This window comes from Mustelus asterias, chromosome 22 (assembly GCF_964213995.1).
Source record: "Mustelus asterias chromosome 22, sMusAst1.hap1.1, whole genome shotgun sequence".
NCBI classification, from domain to species: domain Eukaryota; kingdom Metazoa; phylum Chordata; class Chondrichthyes; order Carcharhiniformes; family Triakidae; genus Mustelus; species Mustelus asterias.
In genome coordinates, this window is record NC_135822.1 from 39726092 (window position 1) to 39752149 (window position 26058).

At 45.3% G+C, this 26058-nt stretch overlaps 1 protein-coding gene across 1 annotated transcript in view; it reads left to right on the forward strand.

Annotated features, from left to right (window-relative positions):
* LOC144509768 (tyrosine-protein kinase STYK1) overlaps positions 1-26058 on the forward strand; it is a 59134-nt gene that overhangs the window by 17932 nt on the left and 15144 nt on the right. The window contains exons 4-6 of the mRNA XM_078238557.1: positions 2115-2348; positions 4709-4890; positions 18601-18681. Coding sequence (XP_078094683.1) covers positions 2115-2348; positions 4709-4890; positions 18601-18681 — 497 coding nt within the window. The remainder of the gene's footprint in view (positions 1-2114; positions 2349-4708; positions 4891-18600; positions 18682-26058) is intronic.

Consider the following 26058-nt stretch of genomic DNA (forward strand, 5'->3'; position numbering starts at 1 on the left):
TATGTAGAATGGAAGGCTGCCATTCAGCCCATCGGGTCTGCACTGATCCTTTACAGCAGCAATCAGCTACCCTTGCATTTTCTAGCTTCTGCATTATTTTGCTTCAGTCCTTTCGTTTTCCTTTCTTCAAATGTTTGATTTGATTTATTATTGTCACATGTATTAACATACAATGAAAAATATTGTTTCCTGTATGCTATACAGACAAAACATACCATTCATAGAGAAGGAAAGGAGAGAGTGCAGAATGTAGTGTTACAGTCATAGCTAGGGTGTAGAGAAAGATCAACTTAATGCAAGGTAAGTCCATTCAAAAGCCTGATGGCAGCAGGGAAGAAGCTGTTCTCGAGTCAGTTGGTACGTAACCTCAGAGGTTTGTATCTTTTTCCCGAAGGAAGAAGGTGGAAGAGAGAATGTCCGGGGTGCGTGGGGTCCTTAATTATGCTGGCTGCTTTGCTGAGGCAGCAGGAAGTGTAGACAGAGTCAATGGATGGGAGGTTGGTTTGCGTGATGGATTGGGCTACATTCACAACCTTTTGTAGTTTCTTGAGATCTTGGGCAGAGCAGGAGCCATACCAAGCTATGATACAACCAGAAAGAATGCTTTCTATGGTGCATCTGTAATAGTTGGTGAGAGTCGTAGCTGAAATGCCAAATTTCCTTAGTCTTCTGAGAAAGTAGAGGCGTTGGTGGGCTTTCTTAACTATAGTGTTGGCATGGGGGGACCAGGACAGGTTGTTGGTTATCTGGACACTTAAAAACTTGAAGCTCTCGACACTTTCTACTTTGTCCCCATTGATGTAGACAGGGGCATGTTCTCCTTTACGCTTCCTGAAGTCGATGACAATCTCCTTTGTTTTGTTGACATTGAGGGAGAGATTATTGTTGCCACACCGGTTCATCAGATTCTCTATCTCATTCCTGTACTCTGTCTCGTCATTGTTTGAGATCCGACCCACTACGGTGGTGTCATCAGCAAACTTGAAAATCGAATTGGAGGGGAATTTGGCCACACAGTCAGAGGTGCACAAGGAGTATAGTACGGTGCTGAGAACACAGCCTTGTGTGGGACACCGGTGTTGAGGATTATCTTGGAGGTGTTGTTGCCTATCCTTATTGTAGTCTGTGAATTAGGAAGTTCAGGATCCAGTCGCAGAGGGAGGTGCCGAGGCCCAGGTCACGGAGTTTGGAGATGAGATACAGAGAAAGCATACCATTCATAGAGAAAGAAAGGAGTGAGTGCAGAATGAAGTATCACAGTCATAGCTAGGGTGTAGATAAAGATCAACTTAATGTGAGGTAGGTGCATTCAAAAGTCTGATGGAGCAGGGAAGAAGCTGTTCTTGAGTCGGTTGGTACATGACCTCAGCCGTTTATATCTTTTTCCCGAAGGAAGAAGGTGGAAGAGAGAATGTCCAGGGCGTGTGGGGTCCTTAATTATGCTGGCTGCTTTTCCGAGGCAACGGGAATGTAGACAGAGTCAATGGATGGGAGGCTGGTTAGCGTGATGGACTGGGCTTCGTTTAGGACCCTTTATATTTTCTTGTGGTCTTGGACTGAGCAGGGAAAGACAGGAGCCATGTAACTAATGCAGCAGGTTGAAGCAACGCAGGATGTTATCAGTGAACATGTGAGGGTTGGCCCCATGCTTGGTAATGCTGGAAAGGGTAACTTATAAATCAACTGCACCTTGCAGTAATACAGCAAGTTCAGCATTGCTGCTGGGCAATATGTCAGGCGCTCAACTTGCTGTGTGGGGAAGATCAAAGCAATTTCAAATGCTTACTATCCTCTCTGCTTCCAAAGCCCATTGATGAAAACTGCTTGTTGAAGTTGTGATGGCCTCTCCTGAGAATAATACCTGCTCAAATCTGATTTCTGTTTGTGCTTTTTTTGATGTGATTACTTTGCAATCATGATCATTGGCTCCTTAAATTTTGGAAGTTTGGATTCTGAAATGCTCGAAGCCTGTGGCTGTATTCCCGGCAGGCATTATCCTATAAGTTAGACCACCCAACAACTGCATCTTGTCCAGTTCTTTATCTTTGTACTTGTTTGATTGCAGCCTATTTTTAACCTGCTCTGAGTGATCTTGAATTTGAATCTTTGTGTAGACAAACCTGAGTCTTCAAAACAATTGGAGAATGAATATGAATCAATGACAAATGCAACAGAGCGGATTTTGGCAGCCAAGGATCCCTCCCTGGAGCCATGGGAAGTTCCAGCTGAAAAGCTCACTGGGAATTTGGAGTATATGCAGAGCGGGAGCTATGGCCCAATATACAAGGCCAATATCCTTGCTGCAGATGGATCTAGAGAGTTGAAAGCCGTGTTTAAGTCTCTCCATGGTGAGTAAGCAATGTTCCTTCATGCTATCCAATCACACCATTCTTTTTGTAGTGACTTGACTCTACTTGGAATCATAGAAATCATAGAAACCCTACAGCACAGAAAGAGGCCATTCGGCCCATCGAGTCTGCACCGACCACAATCCCACCCAGGCCCTACCCCCATACCCCTACATATTTTACCCACTAATCCCTCTAACCTACTCATCTCAGGACACTAAGGGCAATTTTTTAGCATGGCCAATCAACCTAACCTGCACATCTTTGGACTGTGGGAGGAAACCGGAGCACCCGGAGGAAACCCACGCAGACACGAGGAGAATGTGCAAACTCCACACAGACAGTGACCCAAGCCGGGAATCGAACCCAGGTCCCTGGAGCTGTGAAGCAGCAGTGCTAACCACTGTGCTACCGTGCCGCAGCCAGTGGGATAAATAATATTCTGAAAGCTAAGACCTTAGCTAGTCTATTTTAGACTGAATAGAGATACTTTTTTTTGCCAAATTGGAACTTTAAAAAAATTTTGTTTATTAGTGTCACAAGTAGGCTTGCATTAACACTGCAATGAAGTTACTGTGAAATTCCCCTAGTTGCCACACTGCGGCGCCTGTTCAGGTACACTGAGGGAGAATTTAGCATGGCCAATGCAGCTAACTAGCACATCTTTCGGACTGTGGGAGGAAACTGGAGCACCCGGAGGAAACCCACGCAGACACGGGGAGAACGTGCAGACTCTGCACAGACAGTGACCCAAGCTGGGAATGGAACCCGGGTCCCTGGCGCTCTGAGGCAACCGTGCTAACCACTGTGCCGCCCATGGAGTGGGCATGGGGAGATGAGTGAGGGGTGAAGGTTAGGGTATCTAACTTTCTGGTATAAAACTGAACCCAAGTCCCAACAAATGCACACAGACCTTCTAACTGATCTGCCCCCTTCATTCCGGCCATGGGCCTGCTCCAGGATGCAGTGGCCCTGACTCTTTGCCTCCCACTATGAAGGTGACGTGGGCAAGGACGCCAGACAGGAGGCAGGATCGCGATGACAGGAAATCTCCCGAATCATGATCCTCATCTCCGAGGGAAATTTTTTAAAAATACTTTTCCAATTCAATCAAATCAAATCCAATTCAGAGTCTCAACAAGTTGAGACATTTCAGATCCAGGCTGACAAGACAGGGTGAGCGACCAAACCACCCTGTCCTGGGCCTGATCTACATGAGCCAAGCTGATTGGAGAAGGGGGAGGATCCTCCTCCAAGACTTGAGCTCATTTGCATCTTAGCCAAAAGGCCGAGATGCCGCTTTTAAAAATTGCTTCATATGAAACACATGAAGCCTCAGTGTAACCTAATGACCTCAACCAAGTGCAGGCGATCCATACTACACTTGATCTTAGCCAAAAGGCCGAGGGAAATATTGAATCTGCTTTCCATTTAGAAAATAATTTGTCTTTCTATTTTTTCTGCCAAAGTGGATAATCTCACACTTATCCACCTTAAACCCCATCTGCCAAATTTTGGACCATTCTCCTAGCCTATCTATATCTGTCTATACAATCTTTATATCCTCTTCACTGCCCGCTTTCCCACCTATTTTAGTATCATCCACAAATGTTGCTGTGTTACACTCCTGTCCCTGCTGGAAAATCATTTATATGGATTTTAAACAGCTCAACGTCTCAGGAGCAGACTTCTGCAGGGTCTTAATGAGCACCTTGGGTTGTATGTCCGGTCTGAGATCTGTGCTATTAATACTATATTAAAACTATAAAATAAAGATATGACAGAATAATCATAATACAAAGACACTGGGCTGGATGGTCTCTTTTGTCCAAGACTTTTGTTCTGCCTTTGCTGAGAGAGTTTGTGGTAGAACTTATTCATCCTGTAAGGATGTATGGGGAATGTTTTGCTAATGAGGCTGAAGCAGTGTTGTCAGCAGAGGGAGCTATGAGGTTGGTTTTTAGCATGACGTGCCTAGTGGAAACCAGTTCAGAGTGAGCAAATTACTTGTCTGTGCAGGGCTTGGTGCTTTCCCATTCTGCAGCATGCCTGTCTAATGCAGGCAAGAATTTCTATCAACTGTGTCTTCCTCTCTATATTGTAACCAGAGTCTGAGCTTGGATGGGTTCTCTGCCAGGTTGGAAGCAGGTGGGAAGGGTGTATCCAGGCCAGGGGGAACAGAAGTGCTCTTCTAGACCCTGAGAGGATGGTCGTGCTTTCCCTTGAGACCCTCCGAAATCCTAGTCCCGCGTTTAGCTAGGAGCTAGTTGTAAAGTTTGCAGGATCCTTGCTTATTTCCTGCCTTACAATGTCCATAATCTATAAAACTGAGACAATGTTTTTGGCTTGTTTTTCCCTAGATAATGCAAATGCGAAGGAGGTGTTAGACTTCTTGGACCTGCTAAAGTTCCACACGAAGGTCTGTAACCACCAGTCCATTGTGAAACTGTTGGGATGTCGGACGGAGACACTGCCCCTGTACCTGTTTCTGGAGTATGTGAGTGGGGGCTGCCTACTGCATGCCTTGTGGCAATTACGTGAGGTTTGTGGCTAACTTATTTTGTTGTATATTTCCTGAGCATTTAATGAGGCATTACTGAAACTCAGTTCCCTAATTATAATGAAATAACGATCATGGCATTGCCATCATCATCAAACCACTCCACCATTGACCAGAAATGGAATTGATTAACCATATCAACACTGCGGTCACCAGAGCAGGTCAGAGGCTGGGAATCCTGCGGTGAGTAACTCGCCGCCTGACTTGAATCATCTGCAAGGCACAAGTCTGGATGAAAGCACTTCCAACAATACTCTCAAAAACTCAATACCATCCAAGACAAAGCAGCCTCTTAAACTTTCCTTCCATCACTGGTGATTATTGGTAGCAATGTGTATCAACTACAAGATGCACTGCAACTTCCTTTTCTTCATTTGTATACGTTAAACAGCATGGGAAATTTTCCCATTATCTGCCTGATTGCTAGCATGCAAAAAGAATGAAATCTATAGGACAAAGTTGCAAATGGCTGTGGTTTAAAAAAAATAGTTTTTTGGAAATCTCCAAAGAAATAGAGAAATTGCATTCATATAGGACTTTTCATGACCGCAGGATGTCTAAACGTACTTCACAGCCAATTAAATACCTCTTGAAGTGTAGTCACTATTGTAATCTGGGAAACAGCAACCAAACTGCACACACAACGCTCCCACAAATAGCAGTGAGATAAATGGCCAGGTGTGAACCCTGGCACAAGGGTATCTATTGGCCAGGACAACAGGGATAATTCCCCAGTGCAATGTTGTCCACCTTAGCGGGTTACTGGCTAAACACCTCATCTGAAAGACGACACCTCTGGCAATGCAGCTGTCTCCCCACACTGCACCGGAGTGTCCGCCAGGATTACATGCTCATCTCTCGTTGGGGGCGGGAGGGGGACATGAACACACAAGCTTCAGTGAATGCTGCCAACTGAGCCAAGGCTGGCATTGTTTTATGCCTGTGTCTCTTGAATTGCATTTCAGAAATATTCAGGGCTACAAGCGACAAATCTTTGTCGTTTCACTGAATCAAGCAGATAGGAAAATGGAATTGAGTGGAAGATCAGCCATGATAATATTGAATGGCAGAGCAGGCTCGAGGGAGCTGTATGATCTACTTCTCCTATTCCTTACAACTGGCGTCAGAACATTAATATATAATGGCTTCTGGATTGCCAAGATTCAGGTGAAAGCAGTCTGTGATGTAAATAATCCATCACCAGTGGCAATGAAACCCTCCCAGGGAGGACATTTATTTGAGTGCTTTGACAGGCAACTCTTGATGAGCTGTATTTCGTTGGGGACTGATATTTTAATCTTCGATATTCAAACCCTCAGTCTACCTATGTGGGTTTATTATATCGGAGGCCTTCCTCCGACATCGCGGAAATCTGTGTCCAGACTTTCCAGAGTCATTAGTATAACATGCTGCTAAATACAAGAACACAGTCGCTTGAAAGAAGATTGATTACAATTTAAAAGAGACTGTCTCCAAAAAATGACCACCTTGTATCGATTGAGATGAGGAGGAATTCCTGTGGAGTTCATTGGCACAGAAGGCTGTGGAGGCCAGGTCATTGAGTATATAAGGCAGAGATAGATTCTTGATTGGTAAGGGGGTCAGAGATTACGGGCAAAAGGTGGGAGAATGGGGTTGAGAAACTTATCAGCCATGATTGAATGGCGGAGCAGACCAGATGGGCTGAATGGCCTAATTCTGCTCCTATATCTTATGGTCCTATTGAAAGTCATATTGCATTTCCATTACATTGACAGAGGCTCCAGCGTTCTTGCTGTATTATATATCGTTTCCTGATTTTTTTATCAGTTTTAGTTGAAATGAATGCTATTGGCAGTGAAGTGCTTTGTGATGCTGTGTAAATTCAATCTATCTATATATAATACAGCAAGAACGCTGGAGCCTCTGACTTCATTGTGTAAAGTCAGATTGCAATTCTCTTACCCACCAAGCTCCAGGTCTTAACTGGATCAGCTCGTGTGAGGATCTTTCTCATTTAGAGAGAACATTTCTGGTGCTCAGCATATTGGAGCAAATATTTTTTTAAATGTCAAGTCAAATATAAAGGAAAACTGCAAAAAGAGAGATTTGAAAGATTGAGAAAAAAATGGCAGTAATCGCAAGACAAGCAAATACTTTCTATGGACACATTGGGGGTTTGAGTTGGGTAAGAAGTTAAACAATATGAAATCTGAAGCAGACACCCACCCACACCCGGTATTTACAGAGACTATCAGTTCTCGGGAGGTGGGTTGGTTGTTGAAACCCTTTAAAGAGGCTCTGTGCCTCCATTTTCAGGTTTCTGTTTGTAACACATGTTTCCTGGGCCTGCAGAAATGTAGCAGGTAAAAGACGGAAAGTCTGGATTTGGAAAGTAAGCGCCATTCTGCAACTATTGATTCACTCAGCCGCACCCTCAGCTCCACTTTCAATGCCCTGATTCTCAATAAAACCATTACTTTCTCTCACCCTGGCCTTTTCCCTGGAACAGTGTGGTGAACCATCGTTGGTTACCACTGTGGGGTTATTCCAATGTTACTGTTGGGTTAGGGTGTTGCCACTGTGGGGGTTGTTATAATGTTGTTGGGTTAGGGTGTTTACCTGTGGTAGATGTTGTTATGGCACATCCCGGTCGGGCCCCGCCTCCTGGGGAGAGGTATAAGACCCTCTGCTCAGGCGGGACCCCTCCAGTCTGGATTGGTGTACTCGTGTTAGATAGTTCCATTGTTTGTCAATAAAAGCCTTCAATCGCTGAAGCCTTGTACCTCGTGCTTGATTGTCGCGCATCAATTTTATTGACAAACACAAAACTCTCGACAGTAAAGAGAGTATGGAGCAAATGCTGAAACCAGAGCGTCTGACGTTGGACCCACGTGCGGTCGGTGCCTCTAACACCTTCGACCACTGGTTGAAGTGTTTCGAGGACTACCTGGCAGCCTCTGCAGCAGTTACTACGGACGACGACAAACTCCAGGTCCTCCACGCGAGGGTAAGCGACACGGTCTATCTTGCGATTCGTGCGGCCACCACTTACCCGAGGGCCATCGAGCTCTTGAAGAAACGATACACGAGACCACCCAACGAGATTCACGCTCGTTACCTCCTCGCTACACGACGTCGGCAGTCGGGCGAAACCATGGAGGACTACGCCAATGAGCTCTTGCAGCTTGCCAGGGGCTGCGACTGCAAAGATGTGTCGGCTGAGCAATATATGTACGACCTCGCCCGAGATGCGTTCGTAGCAGGGGTAGGGTCCTCGTACATCCGGCTTAAGCTATTAGAGAAAGGGAACCTCAACTTGACCCAAGCGATGGAGATGGCTGAGATGCTGGAGGCAGCGTCGAAAAGCTTGGCTCTGTACCCCGAAGACCACGCGGAGACAACGTGGCAGGAGCAAGCACAAATCCCTCCTCGCCCCACGGGCTCGCGCTCCCATATCGACCCGACGACGGCGGCAGCTCCAGGCGGCCAGCGATGCTATTTTTGCGGCGGAGCCAAGCATCCACGGCAACAGTGTCCAGCAAAAACGGCGATCTGCAGTCAGTGCGGTAAAAAGGGGCACTATGCTAAAGTTTGCAGGTCGAAGCCCAAGAACGGCAGTGCAGCCTGTGACCCTCCAGAGCGGAGACAATCTCCTTCGACGTTGCAGTACCCGCGAGGCCCGACCACGTGCGAATCCAGGACGGCGCCATCGTGGCTGACGGAGGAGGATGACCACCAGGAGTCGCTACGCTTGGCGCCCTCACCCACGTGCGATTCATGGGGGTGGCCATCATGGTCGACGACGACCAGGAGCGACCAGCAGGGGTCCTCAGTATCAACCTCGGCTGCATGCAGTGACGTCCAAGGGCCAACGGTGGCGTCGATCTCTCTGGACCAGACAAAGCATCACAGACTTGACTGTTCGATGATGAACATCAAGGTAAATGGTCGTACTGTGTATTGTCTGTTTGACAGTGGGAGCACCGAGAGTTTTATTCACCCTGACACTGCAAAAAGGTGTGGACTCCGGGTTCTACCTGCCAAACAGACAATTTCTATGGCATCACGGTCCCGGTCTGTACCGATCCGAGGACGTTGTATGGTAACCCTAGAGGTGCAGGGCACAATTTACGAGCGATACAGGCTCCTTGTGTTACCGCACCTTTGTGCGCCAATTCTCCTCGGACTAAACTTTATGGTCCACATGAAGAGTGTGATCCTACAGTACGGTGGGCCACTCCCTTCACTGGCAGTAGGGAATCAGCCGCAGCCTCCAAATTGCCCAAAGCACCCCGCATGCAATCTTTCCACACTAAAGATCACCACACCTTCTTTATTTAAGAATCTGGTACCAGGCTGCAAGCCCGTCGCTACTAAAAGTAGGCGTTACAGCGCTGAAGACCGGATCTTTATCAGATCTGAGGTTCAGCGGCTCCTCAAAGAAGGGATCATACAGCCCAGTGCTAGTCCGTGGAGAGCGCAGGTCGTGGTGGTTAAAAGCAGGAACAAACCTCGGATGGTCATCGACTACAGTCAGACCATTAACCGTTATACGCAGCTGGATGCGTATCCTCTCCCGCGCATATCTGATATGGTCAATCAGATTGCGCAGTACCGGGTGTTCTCCACCATAGACCTTGAGTCCGCCTACCACCAACTCCCCATCCGCCCAGAGGACCGACAATACACGGCTTTTGAGGCGGATGGTCATCTATATCAGTTTCTTAGGATTCCATTTGGTGTCACCAATGGGGTCTCGGTCTTCCAGCGTGCTATGGACCGAATGGTGGACCAGAACGGGTTGCGGGCTACCTTCCCGTACCTGGATAGCGTCACCATCTGCGGCCATGACCAGCAGGACCATGACACGAATCTCCAAAACTTTCTGCGCACTGCATCTCGCCTGAATCTGACCTATAACAGGGAGAAGTGCGTATTCCGTACGTGCAGGTTAGCTATCCTTGGATACGTGGTGGAAAACGGGGTCATCGGCCCTGATCCAGACCGTATGCGCCCCCTTACTGAACTTCCCTTGCCCGCTAGCACAAAAGCACTGAGGAGATGCTTCGGCTTTTTTTCTTATTATGCGCAGTGGGTCCCCAACTACGCGGACAAAGCCCGTCCGCTCATCAAGTCCACGACCTTCCCACTCACGCCGGAGGCCCAATTGGCCTTCAAGGCTTTGAAAAGCGACATTGCGAAAGCCACGATGCACGCGGTGGATGAATCCATCCCTTTTCAGGTGGAAAGTGATGCATCGGATTTCGCCCTGGCCGCCACACTAAACCAGGCAGGCAGGCCCGTCGCGTTTTTTTCCCGCACCCTTCAAGGTCCCGAAATTCGGCATTCAGCGGTGGAGGAGGAGGCTCAGGCCATTGTGGAGGCCATCAGACACTGGCGCCATTACCTGGCGGGGAAGCGGTTCACCCTGATCACGGATCAACGATCCGTGGCGTTTATGTTCAGTAATACGCAGAGGGGCAAGATCAAGAATGATAAGATCTTGCGGTGGAGAATTGAGCTCTCCACCTATAATTACGATATTATGTATCGTCCAGGGAAGCTCAATGAGCCCTCGGATGCCCTCTCGCGCGGAACATGCGCCATCATGCAGGAGGACCGCTTGAAGGCCCTCCACAATGACCTGTGCCATCCTGGAGTCACCCGACTCTACCACTTCGTAAAAGCCCGCAACCTGCCCTACTCGGTGGAGGATGTCAGGTCAGTAACGAGAAGCTGTCGGATTTGCGCGGAATGCAAACCGCACTTTTATCGACCGGACCGGGCACAATTGGTCAAGGCCACTCGCCCCTTCGAGAGGCTGAGTGTGGATTTTAAGGGCCCCCTTCCCTCAACGGACCGGAATGTCTATTTTCTCAATATCATAGATGAATACTCCCGGTTCCCGTTTGTTGTCCCCTGTGCGGACACGTCGACTGCCACAGTGATTAAGGCATTCAGTGATCTTTTTACCCTGTTCGGGTACCCCTGCTACATACATAGCGACAGGGGCTCGTCGTTCATGAGTAACGACTTGAGGCAATTCCTGCTCTCATACGGGATTGCCTCTAGTAGAACCACGAGCTACAACCCTAGGGGTAACGGACAGGTGGAGAGGGAGAATGCTACAGTCTGGAAGGCTGTCCTATTGGCGCTGAAATCCAGGGGCCTTCCAGTCTCCCGTTGGCAGGAGGTCCTTCCAAATGCGCTTCATTCCATTCGCTCCCTCCTGTGTACGGCAACCAATGCTACTCCCCACGAGAGGATGTTCTCATTCCCTCGGAAGTCGTCCTCGGGGATCTCCTTACCAGCCTGGTTGACGTACCCAGGACCCGTCCTTCTGCGGCGACATGTGAGGGCCCGCAAGTCCGACCCCTTGGTCGAACCGGTCCAACTCCTCCACGCCAACCCTCAGTATGCCTATGTGGCATATCCTGACGGGCGAGAGGACACAGTCTCGATTCGAGACCTGGCGCCCGCAGGGGACGTAGCAACTCCTGTCGCTCCTATACCCCCCGTCACGAACCCCCTTTCACTTCTTTCTTCCCCAGACGTGGCGCGGTCAGCACCGGGACCAGTGCATAACAGTTATACTCCCATGTACAGCTTGCCTGAGACTCGGAGATCGGCGCCACCACAGAAGGTTCCAGGATCCCCTGCACCATCGCCTCACCAGGGTCAACCGGCCCGGGAGTCCTCGAGGGGACAGCCGGACGCTGTTTTGGAGAGAACGCCACCGCAAGCACCTGCTCCGGTGTCGCAACCGGTGTTGAGGAGATCACAGCGACGGTGCGGTCCTCCAGACCGTCTGGACTTGTGAATTTTGTATATATGTGACCTGTTTTTTGCACCCCGCCGGCCTTTGTTTTTAAAGGAGGGGTGAATGTTGTGAACTATCGTTGGTTACCACTGTGGGGTTATTCCAATGTTACTGTTGGGTTAGGGTGTTGCCACTGTGGGGGTTGTTATAATGTTGTTGGGTTAGGGTGTTTACCTGTGGTAGATGTTGTTATGGCACATCCCGGTCGGGCCCCGCCTCCTGAGGAGAGGTATAAGACCCTCTGCTCAGGCGGGACCCCTCCAGTCTGGATTGGTGTACTCGTGTTAGATAGTTCCATTGTTTGTCAATAAAAGCCTTCAATCGCTGAAGCCTTGTACCTCGTGCTTGATTGTCGCGCATCAAACAGCCTCACCTCCACTCCCTTAACTCTGAGGCACAGAGTTGAGCGTATGTGGTGGACATTGTGTTAAGTTATGCATTGCCAGATCTGACTTGACTGCATAAAACAATATCGCTGCACTTCCCAAACTCTTTTCCAATATGAGTCTGTTTTAGCACTTAAAAATTAACATGACCCTAAATCCCAACAAAACCAAAACAGTAACATTCAGTATGTATTAAAGTTTATTATTATAATACATCATATTAATATAAAAATCTGTGTTTTAAAGTACATTGTAAAAGTGTTACTATTTCATGTACTTTGTGTTGGTTTCGGCCAAACTCTTCAGATTCCCCAGTGACAGAGGACTCGGTGAAGCCTCACCCATCCTGCTTCCTGGCCCTGGGGGCTTCACCTTGCCCCATATAGAGATGGGCAGCTGTGGCTATGACCTGCTGCATATTGCCCCCTACAGATGGAAGCTATTAATGCAAGCCTGTTCCCAATAGAAGCTCTGCAGCTGCCACCCTACTCGGTGCAAACATGGGACTGGTAGCATCTCATTTGGGGTTTGCAGATTACACAAGATGCTCTAAAGCCTCCTTGCCCTCCTGGCTGGTCCATTGCTCCCCTTGGCCCAACTGGTAGAGACACCGAGAGACAAGCGGGGCAAGAGCAGTGCTATATACTGCCTGAGACTTGATGCCAAGGCAGTCAGCGCACTGGAGCTTGCAAGCCCATCCTCTGTTTCTGTGGCCAGAACAGTTGTTGCCAGCCACAGTTTGGAAAGGGCTGCACTATCGCGTCTCGTGAAGTATTCATTATTCCAAGAACATCCTGGAATGCAAAGATAACCTTGTCTTCTTTTACGAACTGTCTTAAAGTTCTCTTCCCTTTCCTCTCGACTCACCTCCAATACAAAGTGTGAGTTCATGGATTTTGTCACTAACATTGAGGCCATCTAACCAGCTGTCTCTGCAATGTCCTTCTATTCTAGTAATCCACCCAGCTACACTTCTCTAAAGCTTCACCCTGCCCTGAACTCCTCTTTCTCCAGTTTATCCCCTATCTCCCATCCCCCACTTCCTTCGATGCCCTCTCCAAGCTCACCTTGTCTATGGGAGCCAGCTCCTTCCATGACCTTATTCCTTCTAAGCTGCTGACCATCCAATCTTCCTCTCCTGCCCATGTTAGCAGATATTAATGATTTTATCTCTTCAGATATTGTCCCTCTTTCCTTTAAATCTGTTGTCATCACACCTCTCCTCAAAACAGCCAATCCTTAATCAATTTTCCCTATTTTTGTGTTGCATGGCCAATTCATTTGGACCTTCAAAATTTTTGCTTAGATGTGTACGTGTGGCAACTGTAAGGATTGAATGTGGGAGATCTCCTTTGGATTTGTTAATGAACATTTCCCTTGAATCCACTGTGCTTACAAACTACTGCCCCACCTCCACCCTTCTTTATTTCACCAAAGTCCTTGGTTGTGTTGGTGCCTCCCAAATCCATGTCCATCTTCCCCAGAGCTCTGCCTTTGAATCTCTCCACAGTGCATTGGCTCGTGGTCAAACAATACCTGGATTTTGAAATTCTCATTGCTCCATCTCTTTGGAATCTCCTCCTACAACAACCCCTCTGAGATATCTGTGCTCGTCTAATTCTGGCTTCTTGAGCATCCCTGATTCATGGCTCCATCATTGGTTGCTTTATAAGTAGAGTCACAACACCAGGTTAAAGTCCAACAGGTTTATTTGGCAAATAAACCTGTTGGACTTTAACCTGACGTTGCGAGACTACTTGCTGTCCTACCCCAGTCCAACGCCAGCAATTCCACAATCTTGGTTGCTTTCGTTGCTTTGATCCTAAACTCTGGAATTGTTCTCCATCTCAAGTCTCCAACTCTCTCTTCCTTTAAGACACTCCTTAAAACCTCTTTCTTTGACCAACATTTGGTCACCTGACCTAAAATTGCTGCATGTTATTCAGTGTCCAGTTTTGCTTTGCTCTTGTGAAGCACCGGGTGTTTAATCATTGAGGTGCCGGTCCTGTCCCTTCCTTAGCCACGTTTCAGCAATAGCTATACTATTCCAGTCCCACGTACCCATCCATGTTCTGAGTTCATTTGCCTTGCCCGTCAGGCCTCTTGCATTGAAATAAATGCAGATTAATCTGGACTTCCCTTGCTCTCGGTCCTGCTTTTGCCTGATCTGTCTAGTACTAGGATTACTGACACTGCCTTTACTATTTAATGTGCTCTCTTTAACTTCTGTGCTGTCCTCAACCTTCTCTTCTGTCTCCCTACTGCTTTGGGTCCCACCCCATTGCCAAACTAGTTTAAACCCTCCCGAGTGGCTCTAGTAAAGTTCCCCGCCAGGATATTAGTCCCCCTCCAGTTCGGGTGTAACCGTCCCTTTTGAACAGGCCATCCCTTCCCCAGGAGAGATCCCAGTGATTCACAAATCTAAATCCCTGCCCCTTGCACCAGCTCTCAAGCCATGCATTCATCTGCCTAATCTTCCTATTCCTACTCTCACTCGCACATGACACTGGCAGTAGTCCAGAAATGATTACCTTCAAGGTCCTGCACTTTAGCTTTCTGCCTAACTCTCTCTATGCTCTCACTTCAGGAACCCATCCCTTTTCCTACCTATGTCGTTGGTACCAATGTGTACAGCGACCCTCCCCCTTAAAAATATCCTGCAACCGCTCAGAGATGTCCTTGACCCTGGCCCCAGGGCGGCACCATCCTGGAGTCTCGATCACGGCCACAGAAACACCTGTCTGTGCCTCTAACTAGCGAGTCCCATATTACGACTCCTCGCTTGCTCTTTGCCCGACCCTGCTCTACAGCAGAACCAGGTGTGGTGCCTCAGGCCTGGCTGCTGCTGATATTTTCCCCTGAGAGGCTATCCCCCCTCAACAGTATCCAAAACGGTATACCTGTTTGAAAGGGGAATAGCCAACTCCTTGGAATTTTATGTTTCAATAAGATCCCTTCTCATTCTTCAACCCCTTCATCCCAGGAATCAGCTTCCTGCATCTTCTCTGAATTGCTTTTAATGAGACCAAAACTGTACACAGTATTCCAAGTGTGGTCTGGCTAATGCCCTATATGGTTATAGCAACACCTTCCCAGTTTAATACTCTATTCCCCTTGCAATAAAAGCCAACCCTCCATTTTGTTTTCTAATTACTTCCTGTACCTGTATGCTGTGATTCATGTCCAAATACACCCAGATCCCTCTAATTCAGCTTTCCACAGTCTCCATTTAAATAATATTTTGTGTTTCTGTTCTTCCAGCCAAACTGGACAACATCACAATTGCTGACAATGTACCCCACCTGCTGATTTTTATTTTCCCCCCTCTCTTCAGAGCTCCAATCCCTCTGCAGACCGTTTACATGCTTCTCACAACTTTCCTACCTCGTTCTGCACTGTTAGAAAATTTGGCTACCTTACCAAATTCGGTCCCATCAACAAGTCATTTGAGATAAAGTAGATCATAAATAGTTGAGATCTCAGTACTAATTCCTGTTCCACTCCATTAGTTACAGTTTGCCAACCTGAAAATAACCCATTTATCCTGACTCTCCGTTTCCTGTTAGTTGGACAATCCTCTCTCCATGCTGCTTTGACTGTGGGAGGAGGATGAACTGGCTGCCCTCTCTTCAGCTCCGTCAATTGGTTGCAACAAATGTTTAAACATTTCTTTACTTCTTTCCAATCCAAATGTAATTAGCGGCCAGTCAAACCGGGTTTTCTTGAGTCAATAGAAAAGTAAGTTTATTTGTTACTAAACCTGAGGAAAAATAATAAATGACGCAATGACACACGCACATATGAGAAATAATAAACTTCCAAATATATTAAAATAATAATTACGAACTTTGGTTGTCCTCGAGGGGCATAGATCGTTGGATGTTGTGACTATTTAAATTTAGCTGGTTTTCTTTTTGATGCGCGACAATCAAGCACGAGGTACAAGGCTTCAGCGATTGAAGGCTTTTATTGACAAACAATGGAACTATCTAACCACGAGTACACCATTCCAGACTGGAGGGGTCCCGCCTGAGCAGAGGGTCTTATACCTCTCCCAGGAGGCGGGGCCCGACTGGGATGTGCCATAACAGCATCCACCACAGGTATATTAATCCCACAGTGTAAACACCCTAGCCCAACAACAACATTATAACAACCCCACAGTGTCAACACCCTAACCCAATAGCAACATTAGAATAACCCCACAGTGGTAACCAACGATGGTTCACCACACTTTTAAAATGGTGGAGTTGAATGAAATCCTGCTGCAGTAAATCTTTGTTTCAGAGAGAGGGAGATTCCTTGCTGCTCCCTTCAGCAATGTTTAACAGATGACTTTGATTTTTTTTCTCTCTGTTTCTGGCTTGCCAGAACCAATTCTTAAATCTTCTATCTCTGTATTCTAAGACAGAATGTGATTGTTGTAGAGCAAGCAACCACAATTTTTAATCTTCCATCTCAAACTGTGTCACCCCATCTTGTGTATTAACATTTCACGTGGCACCTTTTTTATTGAATGCTTTCTTGAAATTATTCAATAATTTGAATGATTATTCAAATTATGATAATTTCACATCTCCTAGTTTCTTATTATCCACCCCGCTGTTACATTCTCAAAGTACACTAATAAATTCATTAAACGTAATGGGTGGCACAGTGGTTAGCACCACTGCCTCACAGCGCCAGGGACCCGGATTTGATTCCTGGCTTTTGGGTCACTGTCTGTGTGGAGTCTGCATGGTCTCCCCGTGTCTGCGTGGGTTTCCTCCAGGTACTTCGGTTTCCTCCCACAGTCTGAAAGACGTGCTGGTTAGGTGGATTGGCCATGCTAAATTCTCCCTCAGTGTACCCGAACAGGTGCCGGAATGTGGCGACTAGGGAATTTTCACAGTAACTTCATTGCAGTGTTAATGTAAGCCTATTTGTGACACCAATAAATAAAATTTAACTTAACACCCTGCTCACTCTGCCTGATTATATTGTGATTTTTTTTCTATATATGTCCTGCTATGACTTTCTTAACAATGGATTCTAACAGTTTCCTAATGACAATTGTTAGGGTACGTTTTCTGCTTTTTAGTTACAATTTAAGTGATATTTCTCTTAGAATTAAATCTCTCTTCAAAATCAGTTAGCAACATGCAGGCTTATGTGCTTGTATTTGGCTGCCAGTCCTCCAGCCTCCAGAACACCTCTGGAGAGAGTGAGAGAGAGAGAGAGAGGGACCTATTTGTGCTAGTAGGTCCCAAAATGCAGCCACCAGAGAGAGAGAGACTGAAAGACAGTCTTGCTTCTTTCAGAACGCAGTGGTAACTGCCTGCTTTTCACTGTAAGCTTAGCTCCTCCCCTTAAGCACATGATTCTGTCAATCAACCTAAGCAAAACCCTACTCTGAAGCCCCGGGGGAAAACCAAATAAACCAAAAATGCATCAACTTAGATTAAAACAAACACATCCTTAGCTAAAATCTAACATTAGCCTGCATTCTCAGCAAGTGGCAGCGCCAGGGACTCGGGTTCGATTCCTGACTTGGGTCACTGTCTGTGTGGAGTCTGCACATTCTCCCCGTGTCTGCATGGGTTTCCTCTGGGTGCTCCGGTTTCCTCCCACAGTCCAACGCCATGCAGGTTAGGTGGATTGGCTGTGCTAAATTCTCCCTCAGTGTACCCGAACAGGTGCCTGAGTGTGGCGATTAGGGGATTTTCATTGCAGTGACTAATAAATAAACTTGAGCGAGCTGCCTGGTGCAGACAAATCGGCACAGTGTAAAGCGGAACTCAAATTTAAACATACTGCTTACAGGAAACATGATATGAATACATTTCATAAAGGCACTGTATCATCATATTCAATGGACTATATTGTTTGGGGCCTTCCTATCCACCGTAGTGGTGGATTCTTTTGCTTGGCCAGTGAAACATTAAAATAGGGCGCAACGTTTTTGGATAAACTCAAAGAATTAGAGGAAAGGGCAGAAATATTTATTTGCAGATATTAGAATGTTGAATTCTCTTCCACAAACCACTGTTCAAACTGAGCAGATAAATCCTTTTAAAAAGGACAATGAAATTGAGTGTGTCTGTCAGATTGGACTGGGAGAGAAGCATACTGACACAGGTTGGGTGGGGTGGCAGCTGTTTCTGTGCTGGACCATCCTATATCTCATGTTTTTTGACCACCTTTGCCTCTCGTATATGAAGGGGAAAATATGTTATTCCTCCCTCTTTGCACTATGGATGTAAATGATCCTTTTTATAAAATTTTAAAAACAATAACTTGCTGATGTATCATTGGATCTGCATCCAGCTATTAATAATATTCAATATAATGGGCATGAGAATACTCCACAGTGAACACTTTGTTCTGAGCCAGATGTACAATTTGCATTGTCTGTCTACATGATGGAATAAAGCCAAAATGTATTGCACAAAATTCAGTGTTTGGAGCATGTTGGAGTTTACCTGGAGTACCCTGTTTATTTTTCCACATTGTTTCTATTAATAGACGGGAGTTCGATCTGGAGAAGTACTGAGCCTCACAGAGAAAAGTGTGTACAGCATTGCAAAACAAGTAGCATGTGGACTGGTAGGTTTCTACTTTCAATTTTGCTTTACATTATGTGCATCAGAGATAACACATGAATTCCTGGTCTGCATTATCATTGGTGAAATTGGATAGATACTTTAGTCAATAGTAAAGCTTTACTGCGAATTTTAGTTGTTCATGAATGCTGAGTCTGACTGGGTTGTTCTGGTTTAGGTTCTTATTCCTGAGGCTTGAGTTTGGATCTGGCCCAAACTCAGTTGGGAGGTGGGGGAAAGCCTCGAGAGTCCAAAGTGAAAGAAGTTGGGGCAGTTTCATATAAATTCCCTTTCTGATCTGTCCATGGAAACAAAGCTTCCTAAAATTCAGACTAAGAACATAAGAACTAGGAGTAAGAGTAGGCCATCTGGCCCCTCGAACCTGCTCCGTCATTCAATAAGATCATGACTGATCTTTTCGTGGACTCGGGTCCACTTACCCGCCCGCTCATCATAACCCTTAATTCCTTTACTGTTCAAAAATTTATCTATTCATGCCTTAAAAACATTCAATAAGGTAGCCTCAACTGCTTCACTGGGCAGGGAATTCCATAGATTCACCACCCTTTGGGTGAAGAAGTTCCTCAACTCCATCCTAAATCTGCTCCCCCTTATTTTGAGGCCATGTCCCCTAGTTCTGGTTTCCCCCGCCAGTGGAAGCAACCTCCTGCTTCTATTTTATCTATTCCCTCAATATAAGCAGCATTATTTTAGTCTGAGAGACAACAGTTTAAACTATTGTAACAAATAATTGCATTCTCATTTGGCAAAACATATCTAATTGTCAGATTAGAGGGAGATTCATTCTGCTCTTGGCCCAATCTATAGCTAACTTTCCAAAGGCAAAATGATGAAGAAGCTGGAAGTCTGAAATAAAAATGGAAAATGTCAGGAATATTCAGCAGGTCAGGCAGCGTCTATGGAGAGGGAAACAGAATTATCGTTTCACGTCTATGACTGTTTGGAACATGAGAGCTCCCTATGCTGGGAACAGATTCCTCCCCAAAAATATGTGCAAGGGAAGTGCCAATATCAGATGCGTAATTTGAAGGGCTCAACTGATTGACTTGCCAAGATGTGCCACTGTGTATTAGATTAGTTTATATAGAATTCTCTATGCTCTCCTGTTTAAAGGGAGGAAGATGAATTATAAGCACAACTCGACTCCAACTTTTCCTAAAACCCACTAGTCAGTGCTCTGGTCATTCACTTACTCTGGAAGATGCTGGATGCTTTAAACAACTCTGTCTATTCCAAAAGGGCAAATGTTTCAATAATAGCTTATCATAATAATGATCCATGAGTTCAGGATGAGAAGGCATACACTTAAGATTGTCAAAAGAGCAAAGGGGGGACTTTTAGAGTATTTTTCTTTGAAGAGTTGTTAACATGGAATGCCCAACCAGAAATGATGGGGGAATTGGAATCTATAGTAATTTTAAAAAAGAAAATGGATAAATATTTGAAAAATAAAACTTGGATAGGGGAATGAAACCAATTGGATTAGAGTAGGTTGCTGTCTCTCAAAACCAGTGCAACATGGTATTGTACAGCCTCCTGTGCTCCAGAATTCTAACTGATTTTCAGAGATTTTTGGATGTCATAATATCTTTTATGGAAGGATATTTTTGAAGGGCTTATGCATCAGATAAATTTATTAATTGGAAACTGCACTCCATATGAATCGATTTTAGGCTTTTAGGGTTAATCAGAGTGGCCAATGTGAGAACTAATTTGATTGAATTCTTTGAGGCAACATTCAAAATTCATCTGAGCAGTGGTGTATATATGAACTTTCAGCAGGCATTCAACAAAGCACCATACACAAAGAATTAAGGGGAAAATAATGGTATGGATGCGAAAGAGTTAATTGGGTTTAGAATTCATTAGTTAGGCCTCAGTGGACAATTTTAAGTACCACACTTTGGGAAAGATGCAACGGCCTTAGAAAAGTTACATAAAGATTTACCAGGAATGAGGGACTCCAATTATGGGGAAGAAGTTTTAAAAATTAGGACGAGCTTCCTTGTGACAGGGAAGGTTAAATGGTGCCGGATTAGAGGTTTTCAAGATCCTGAGGTGTTCTGATGGAGTAGATACAGAAAAAAATATTTTCACTAGGTGTCAACCATGGCTAAGTTGCTAACATGATGTGGAGGTGTCGGCGTTGGACTGGGGTGAACACAGTAAGAGTTTTAACAACAGGTTAAAGTCCAACAGGTTTATTTGGTAGCAAATACCATAAGCTTTCGGAGTGCTGCTCCTTCGTCAGATGGAGTGGAAATGTGCTCTCAAACAGTGCACAGAGACACAAAATCAAGTTACAGAATACTGATTAGAATGCGAATCCCGACAACCAGCCAGGTCTTAAAGATACAGACAATGTGGGTGGATTTTTGGTGGCTGTAAAAGCCTTTAGGATGTAGTTTGAAAAGAGACTTTTTCTCTGGGGAGTGGGTTAATAGCCAAAAATCATAAATTCAGAATCATTACAACAGATTAAACAAGGAGATACTTTTTCACCCAGAGAGCTCTCAGAATCTCAAATATTTTCCCTGACTGATGGAAGCTGATTCTATAAATGATTTTAAAAGGGAGCTGGATAGGTATTGGAAGCTGAGTAACTTGCAGAACGTGGGTGTGGGTCTGAACACAACTTCTTTCTTGGAGGAAATTCAGGCAATTTCCCAGTTTCTAGGGTCAAAATGCCTGTAACAGCATTTTTGATTTGATTTATTATTGTCACATGTATTAACATACAGTGAAAAGTATTGTTTCTTGTGCGCGATACAGACAAAACATACCATTCATAGAGAAGGAAATGAGATCGTGCAGAATGTAGTGTTACGTTCATAGCTAGGGTGTAGAGAAAGATCAACTTAATGCAAGGTAGATCCATTCAAATGTCTAACAGCAGCAGGGAAGAAACTGTCCTTGAGTCAGTTGGTACGTGACCTCAGACTTTTGTATCTTTTTCCCGATAGAAGAAGGTGGAAGAGAGTATGTTTGGGGTGCGTGGGGTCCTTTAATTATGCTGGCTGCTTTGCCAAAGTGTAGACAGAATCAATGGATGGGAGGCTGGTTTGCATGATGGATTGGGCTACATTCACGACCTTTTGTAGTTCCTTGCGGTCTTGGGCAGAGCAGGAGCCATACCAAGCTGTGATACAACCAGAAAGGATGCTTACTATGGTGCATCTGTAATTTGACATGCCAAATTTCCTTAGTCTCCTGAGAAAGTAGAGGTGTCGGCATGGGGGGACCAGGACAGGTTGTTGGTGATCTGGATACCTAAAAACTTGAAGCTCTCAACCCTTTCTACTTTGTCTCTGTTGGTGTAGACAGGGGCATGTTCTCCTTTATGCTTCCTGAAGTCAATGACAATCTCCTTCGTTTTGTTGACATTGAGGAGGAGATTATTGTTGCCGCACCAGTTCACCAGATTCTCTATCTCATTCCTGTACTCTGTCTCGTCATTGTTTGAGATCCGCCCCACTGTGGTGGTGTCTTCAGCAAACTTGAAAATCAAATTGGAGGGGAATTTGGCCACACAGTCATAGGTGTATAAGGAGTATAGTAGGTACACTGTGGGTGTACCTACACCATATGGACTACAGCGGTTCCAGAAGGCAGATCACCATCACCTTCTCGAGGACAATTAGGGATGGCAACAAATGCAGGGTCTAACCAGCGATGCCTACATTCTGTGTGCAAATGTTCAAAAGGCACGGTGATTCACTTCTGCATTTCTATGATTTCTGGCTACTTACAATGCTAGAATCTGGAAGGTCAAATTCCAGATGAAAAAATGTTTGATGCTGGGGAGTACATTGTTTATGGTTGTTCCAAGTTAACAGCGCCTAGGCAAAGAAATGTAAGAGGACTGCGCTTTCATTAGAATCCCAATCTCAAAGTTCAAGGCTCTCAATCAAAGTGAGATTCTGCATCTTAATGTACTGGCCATAATTGTATGGAATTTGATTAATTGGGCATAAGTTTCAGCAAAATGTTTGAGCTAAGGTATTGAATTGTGCCCCTAATCCGTTGTCTTTCAGGTGGGGAGGATTTAATGCTCATAACTCTCTAAATCACTCAATGCAATTTGACCTCTTGCTGTGTCTTTCTAGACCTCTGGGTGGTGCTGTCTTAGTAAGAAGTTTAACAACACCAGGTTAAAGTCCAACAGGTTTATTTGGTAGCAAAAGCCACACAAGCTGTCTTGACATAGGTTTGAATAAGGGAGTCTCTTGTCAATAGTTCTGAATAATGAAACCAATGCCAAAGTGAAAACTTAAGGGGGAAAGCATTTAAAAATTGTCTGCTTTTATGCGCATATTTATGCTGTCCATACCTGCAGGGTTCAAGGAATACTTTCTCCATAGATTCATAAGCTACTGTCCCTTTATATATTAGCGCACACCTTCCCACGCTTGGCAGCAATTGGTTTTGTTCTGGGATCAGGGTCTTATTTATATTCTTCTGCTTTGCAAAATGCTCCAGGCCAGATTTTCATGTCCTAATGCGGGTAAGTGTGTCAGATAGGGGTTTATAAAATGGCGGGTGGGACCCGAATCCAGGATCCCTGCCCCTATTCCCAACACTGGCAATTTTCATCAGTGTAGGATAAGGGGGCAGGTTGGGGGCACAAATTATGCCATCTTGACATTGTCAATACCACTGTTGATGTGGGTATCTCAGACCTTCTGAAAATTTAATGGAAGAGGGTGGGTTTTTATAGATGACATGAATCGCACCAACACTGGCGTCAACCATGGTTTGGATGCACAAATCATATGAAAGGTAGCACAAAAGGCACTGTCTACTTCATAAGTCATTATAAAATTCTAACACAAGTTTATATATGTGAGTAATCATCGTGATTTGATTTGAAAATGTCAGTGGTCATTTCCCAAAGTTCATGTCATGTCAAGGGAAAGACCAACATTTTAAAATAGAAATATCCTCAGCTGCATTAGAGTACATTAGTGACTAGATCAAGTGCTATTCTGCATAATCTAATATCCAAAAACTATTCCACTTTGAAATCCAGAACTATCACATTGCTTTCACTTTTTTCTTGAAGCTCAGCTCAGCCATCTGTTCAGCTGCTTCAAATCTTCACAGGTGGCTAAGCTTCAGGCTATGTTCAAAGTCTCTCATGGAAACTGATCAGCTGGACATGTTGAGAGCTGTCCACTGGAATGTGAGCCTGTTCATTTTGACAGATTTATGATCCTATTAAAGAATCAGATTTAAGGTATTATTCAAGTAATGTTTGTTTATCAGCATGGATAGCAGATTGGCAAGCCTAACAGGAAACTGAAGGTGGGCATAAGTGTCATTTTTGGTTGCCAAGATACAATGAGTACTGTGCTAAGGGATTAGTGCTAAGGCCTCAACTTTTTACAAGATATATAAATGATTTGGATGAAGGGACAGACAGTGTGGTTGCTAAATTTGCTGATACTGAGGTAGGTAGGAAACTAAATCATACAGAAGACATAAGGAGCCTAAAAAGGGATATAGATTGGTTAAGTGAGTGGGCAAAGATCTGGCAAATGGAGTATAATGTGAGATTGTCCATTTTAGCGGGAAGAATAATGAGAAGCATATGATCAAATATAGAGATTGCAGAGCTTTGAGATGTAGAGGGATCTGGGTGACTTGGTGCATGAATCGCAAAACGTTAGTATGTGTTGCAGCAAGTAATTAGGAAAACTAATCAAATGGATTGTTTATTATGAAGGGAATTAAATATAAAAGTAGTGATATTATGCTTCAGTTACACAGGGCATTGGTGAGACCACATCTGAAGTACTGTATACAATATCGTTCTCATTTAAGGAGTAGGCCATTCGGCCCTTCGATCCTGCTCTGCCATCCATTTTGATTGTGGCTGATCATCGCATTCAATATCCTGATCTCCCCCCACCCCCCCCCCCCCCATATCCCTTGATCCTTGAGCCCCAAGAGCTATATCTAATTTCTTCTTGAAATCAGACAATGTTTTGGCCTCAACTGCTTTCTGTGGTAGTGAATTCCACACATTCACCATCCTCTTGGTGAAGAAATTTCTTCTCACCTCAGTTCTAAAAGGTTTACCCCTTATCCTCAAACTTTGACACCTAATTCTGGGCTCTCCCATCATTGGGAACATTCTTTCTGCATCTACCCTGTCTAACCCTGTTAGAATTTTATAAATTTTTAAGAGATCCCCTCTCACTCTTCCAAACTCCAGTGAATATAATCCTAACCGACTTAGTCCCTCCTCATGTGACAGGCCTGCCATCCCAGGAATCAGCCTGGTAAACTTTTGCTGTACTCTAAGGCAAGGACATCCTTCCTCCGATAAGGACACCAAAACTACACACAAATACCCCAGGTGAGGCCTCACCAACGCCCTATACAAATGCAGCAAAACATCCCTATGTCTGTACTCCAATCCTCTTGCTGCAAAGGATGTAAATGGACGATGGTTAGGGGGTCACATTGATCTCCAGAGCTGGGTTGATGTCTCAGTGAATGGAAGCAGGCCTTTTAACCTGGGCACCTCTGCATTGATCTGCCTTTACCTTCGGTTCCCTCTCTGGTGGCAGGCCCAACGCTGCCAGATGAAAATAACGCTAGTGGGTACTACCGGTTGGAAGAATGATCGCGTCATCGGGAAAACTCAATATTCAAAGTTGAAAGTTCAGTCCTTTGCTCTGTTATTGCATTGAAAGTCCTTTGCTACAGCATGTAACACTTTTCCTTTTAGGTTTTTGAACAGGGAGTTAGTACGATTGAACACATGGCTAAAGAGCTGGTGTAGGAGGGAGGGCTTTAGATATATGGATCACTGGGATGTCTTCTGGGGAAGGTGGGACCTGTACAAGAAGGACGGGTTGCACCTGAACTGGAGGGGCACCAATATCCTGGGTGGGAGGTTTGCTAGTGCTGTTCGGGAGGGTTTAAACTAGTCTGACGGCGGGGGGTGGGAACCGGAACAACAGGCCAGTACGTGTAGAGACTGGAGAAAAAAGTGAGACTGAGATAAATATAGTGCAGAGGGAGGCCGCGGGGCTCGCAGGGACTGGAGGTCTGGAGTATGTTTGCTTCAATGCAAAAAGTATAACAGATAAGACAGATGAACTGAGTGTGGATTACTGCATGGAATTATGATATTGCAATTACAAAGACGTGGTTAAAGGAGGGACAGGACTGACAGCTTGACGTTCTGGGATATTGTTGTTTTAGACGGGACAGAAGGGGAAACAAAAGGGAGTCGCATTGCTGATTAGGGAGCATATCACAGCTGTGTTGAGGGAGGACACATTGGAGGGATCTTGTATTGAGGCATTCTGGGTGGAGCTCAGGAATAGGAAGGGTGAAATCACAATGT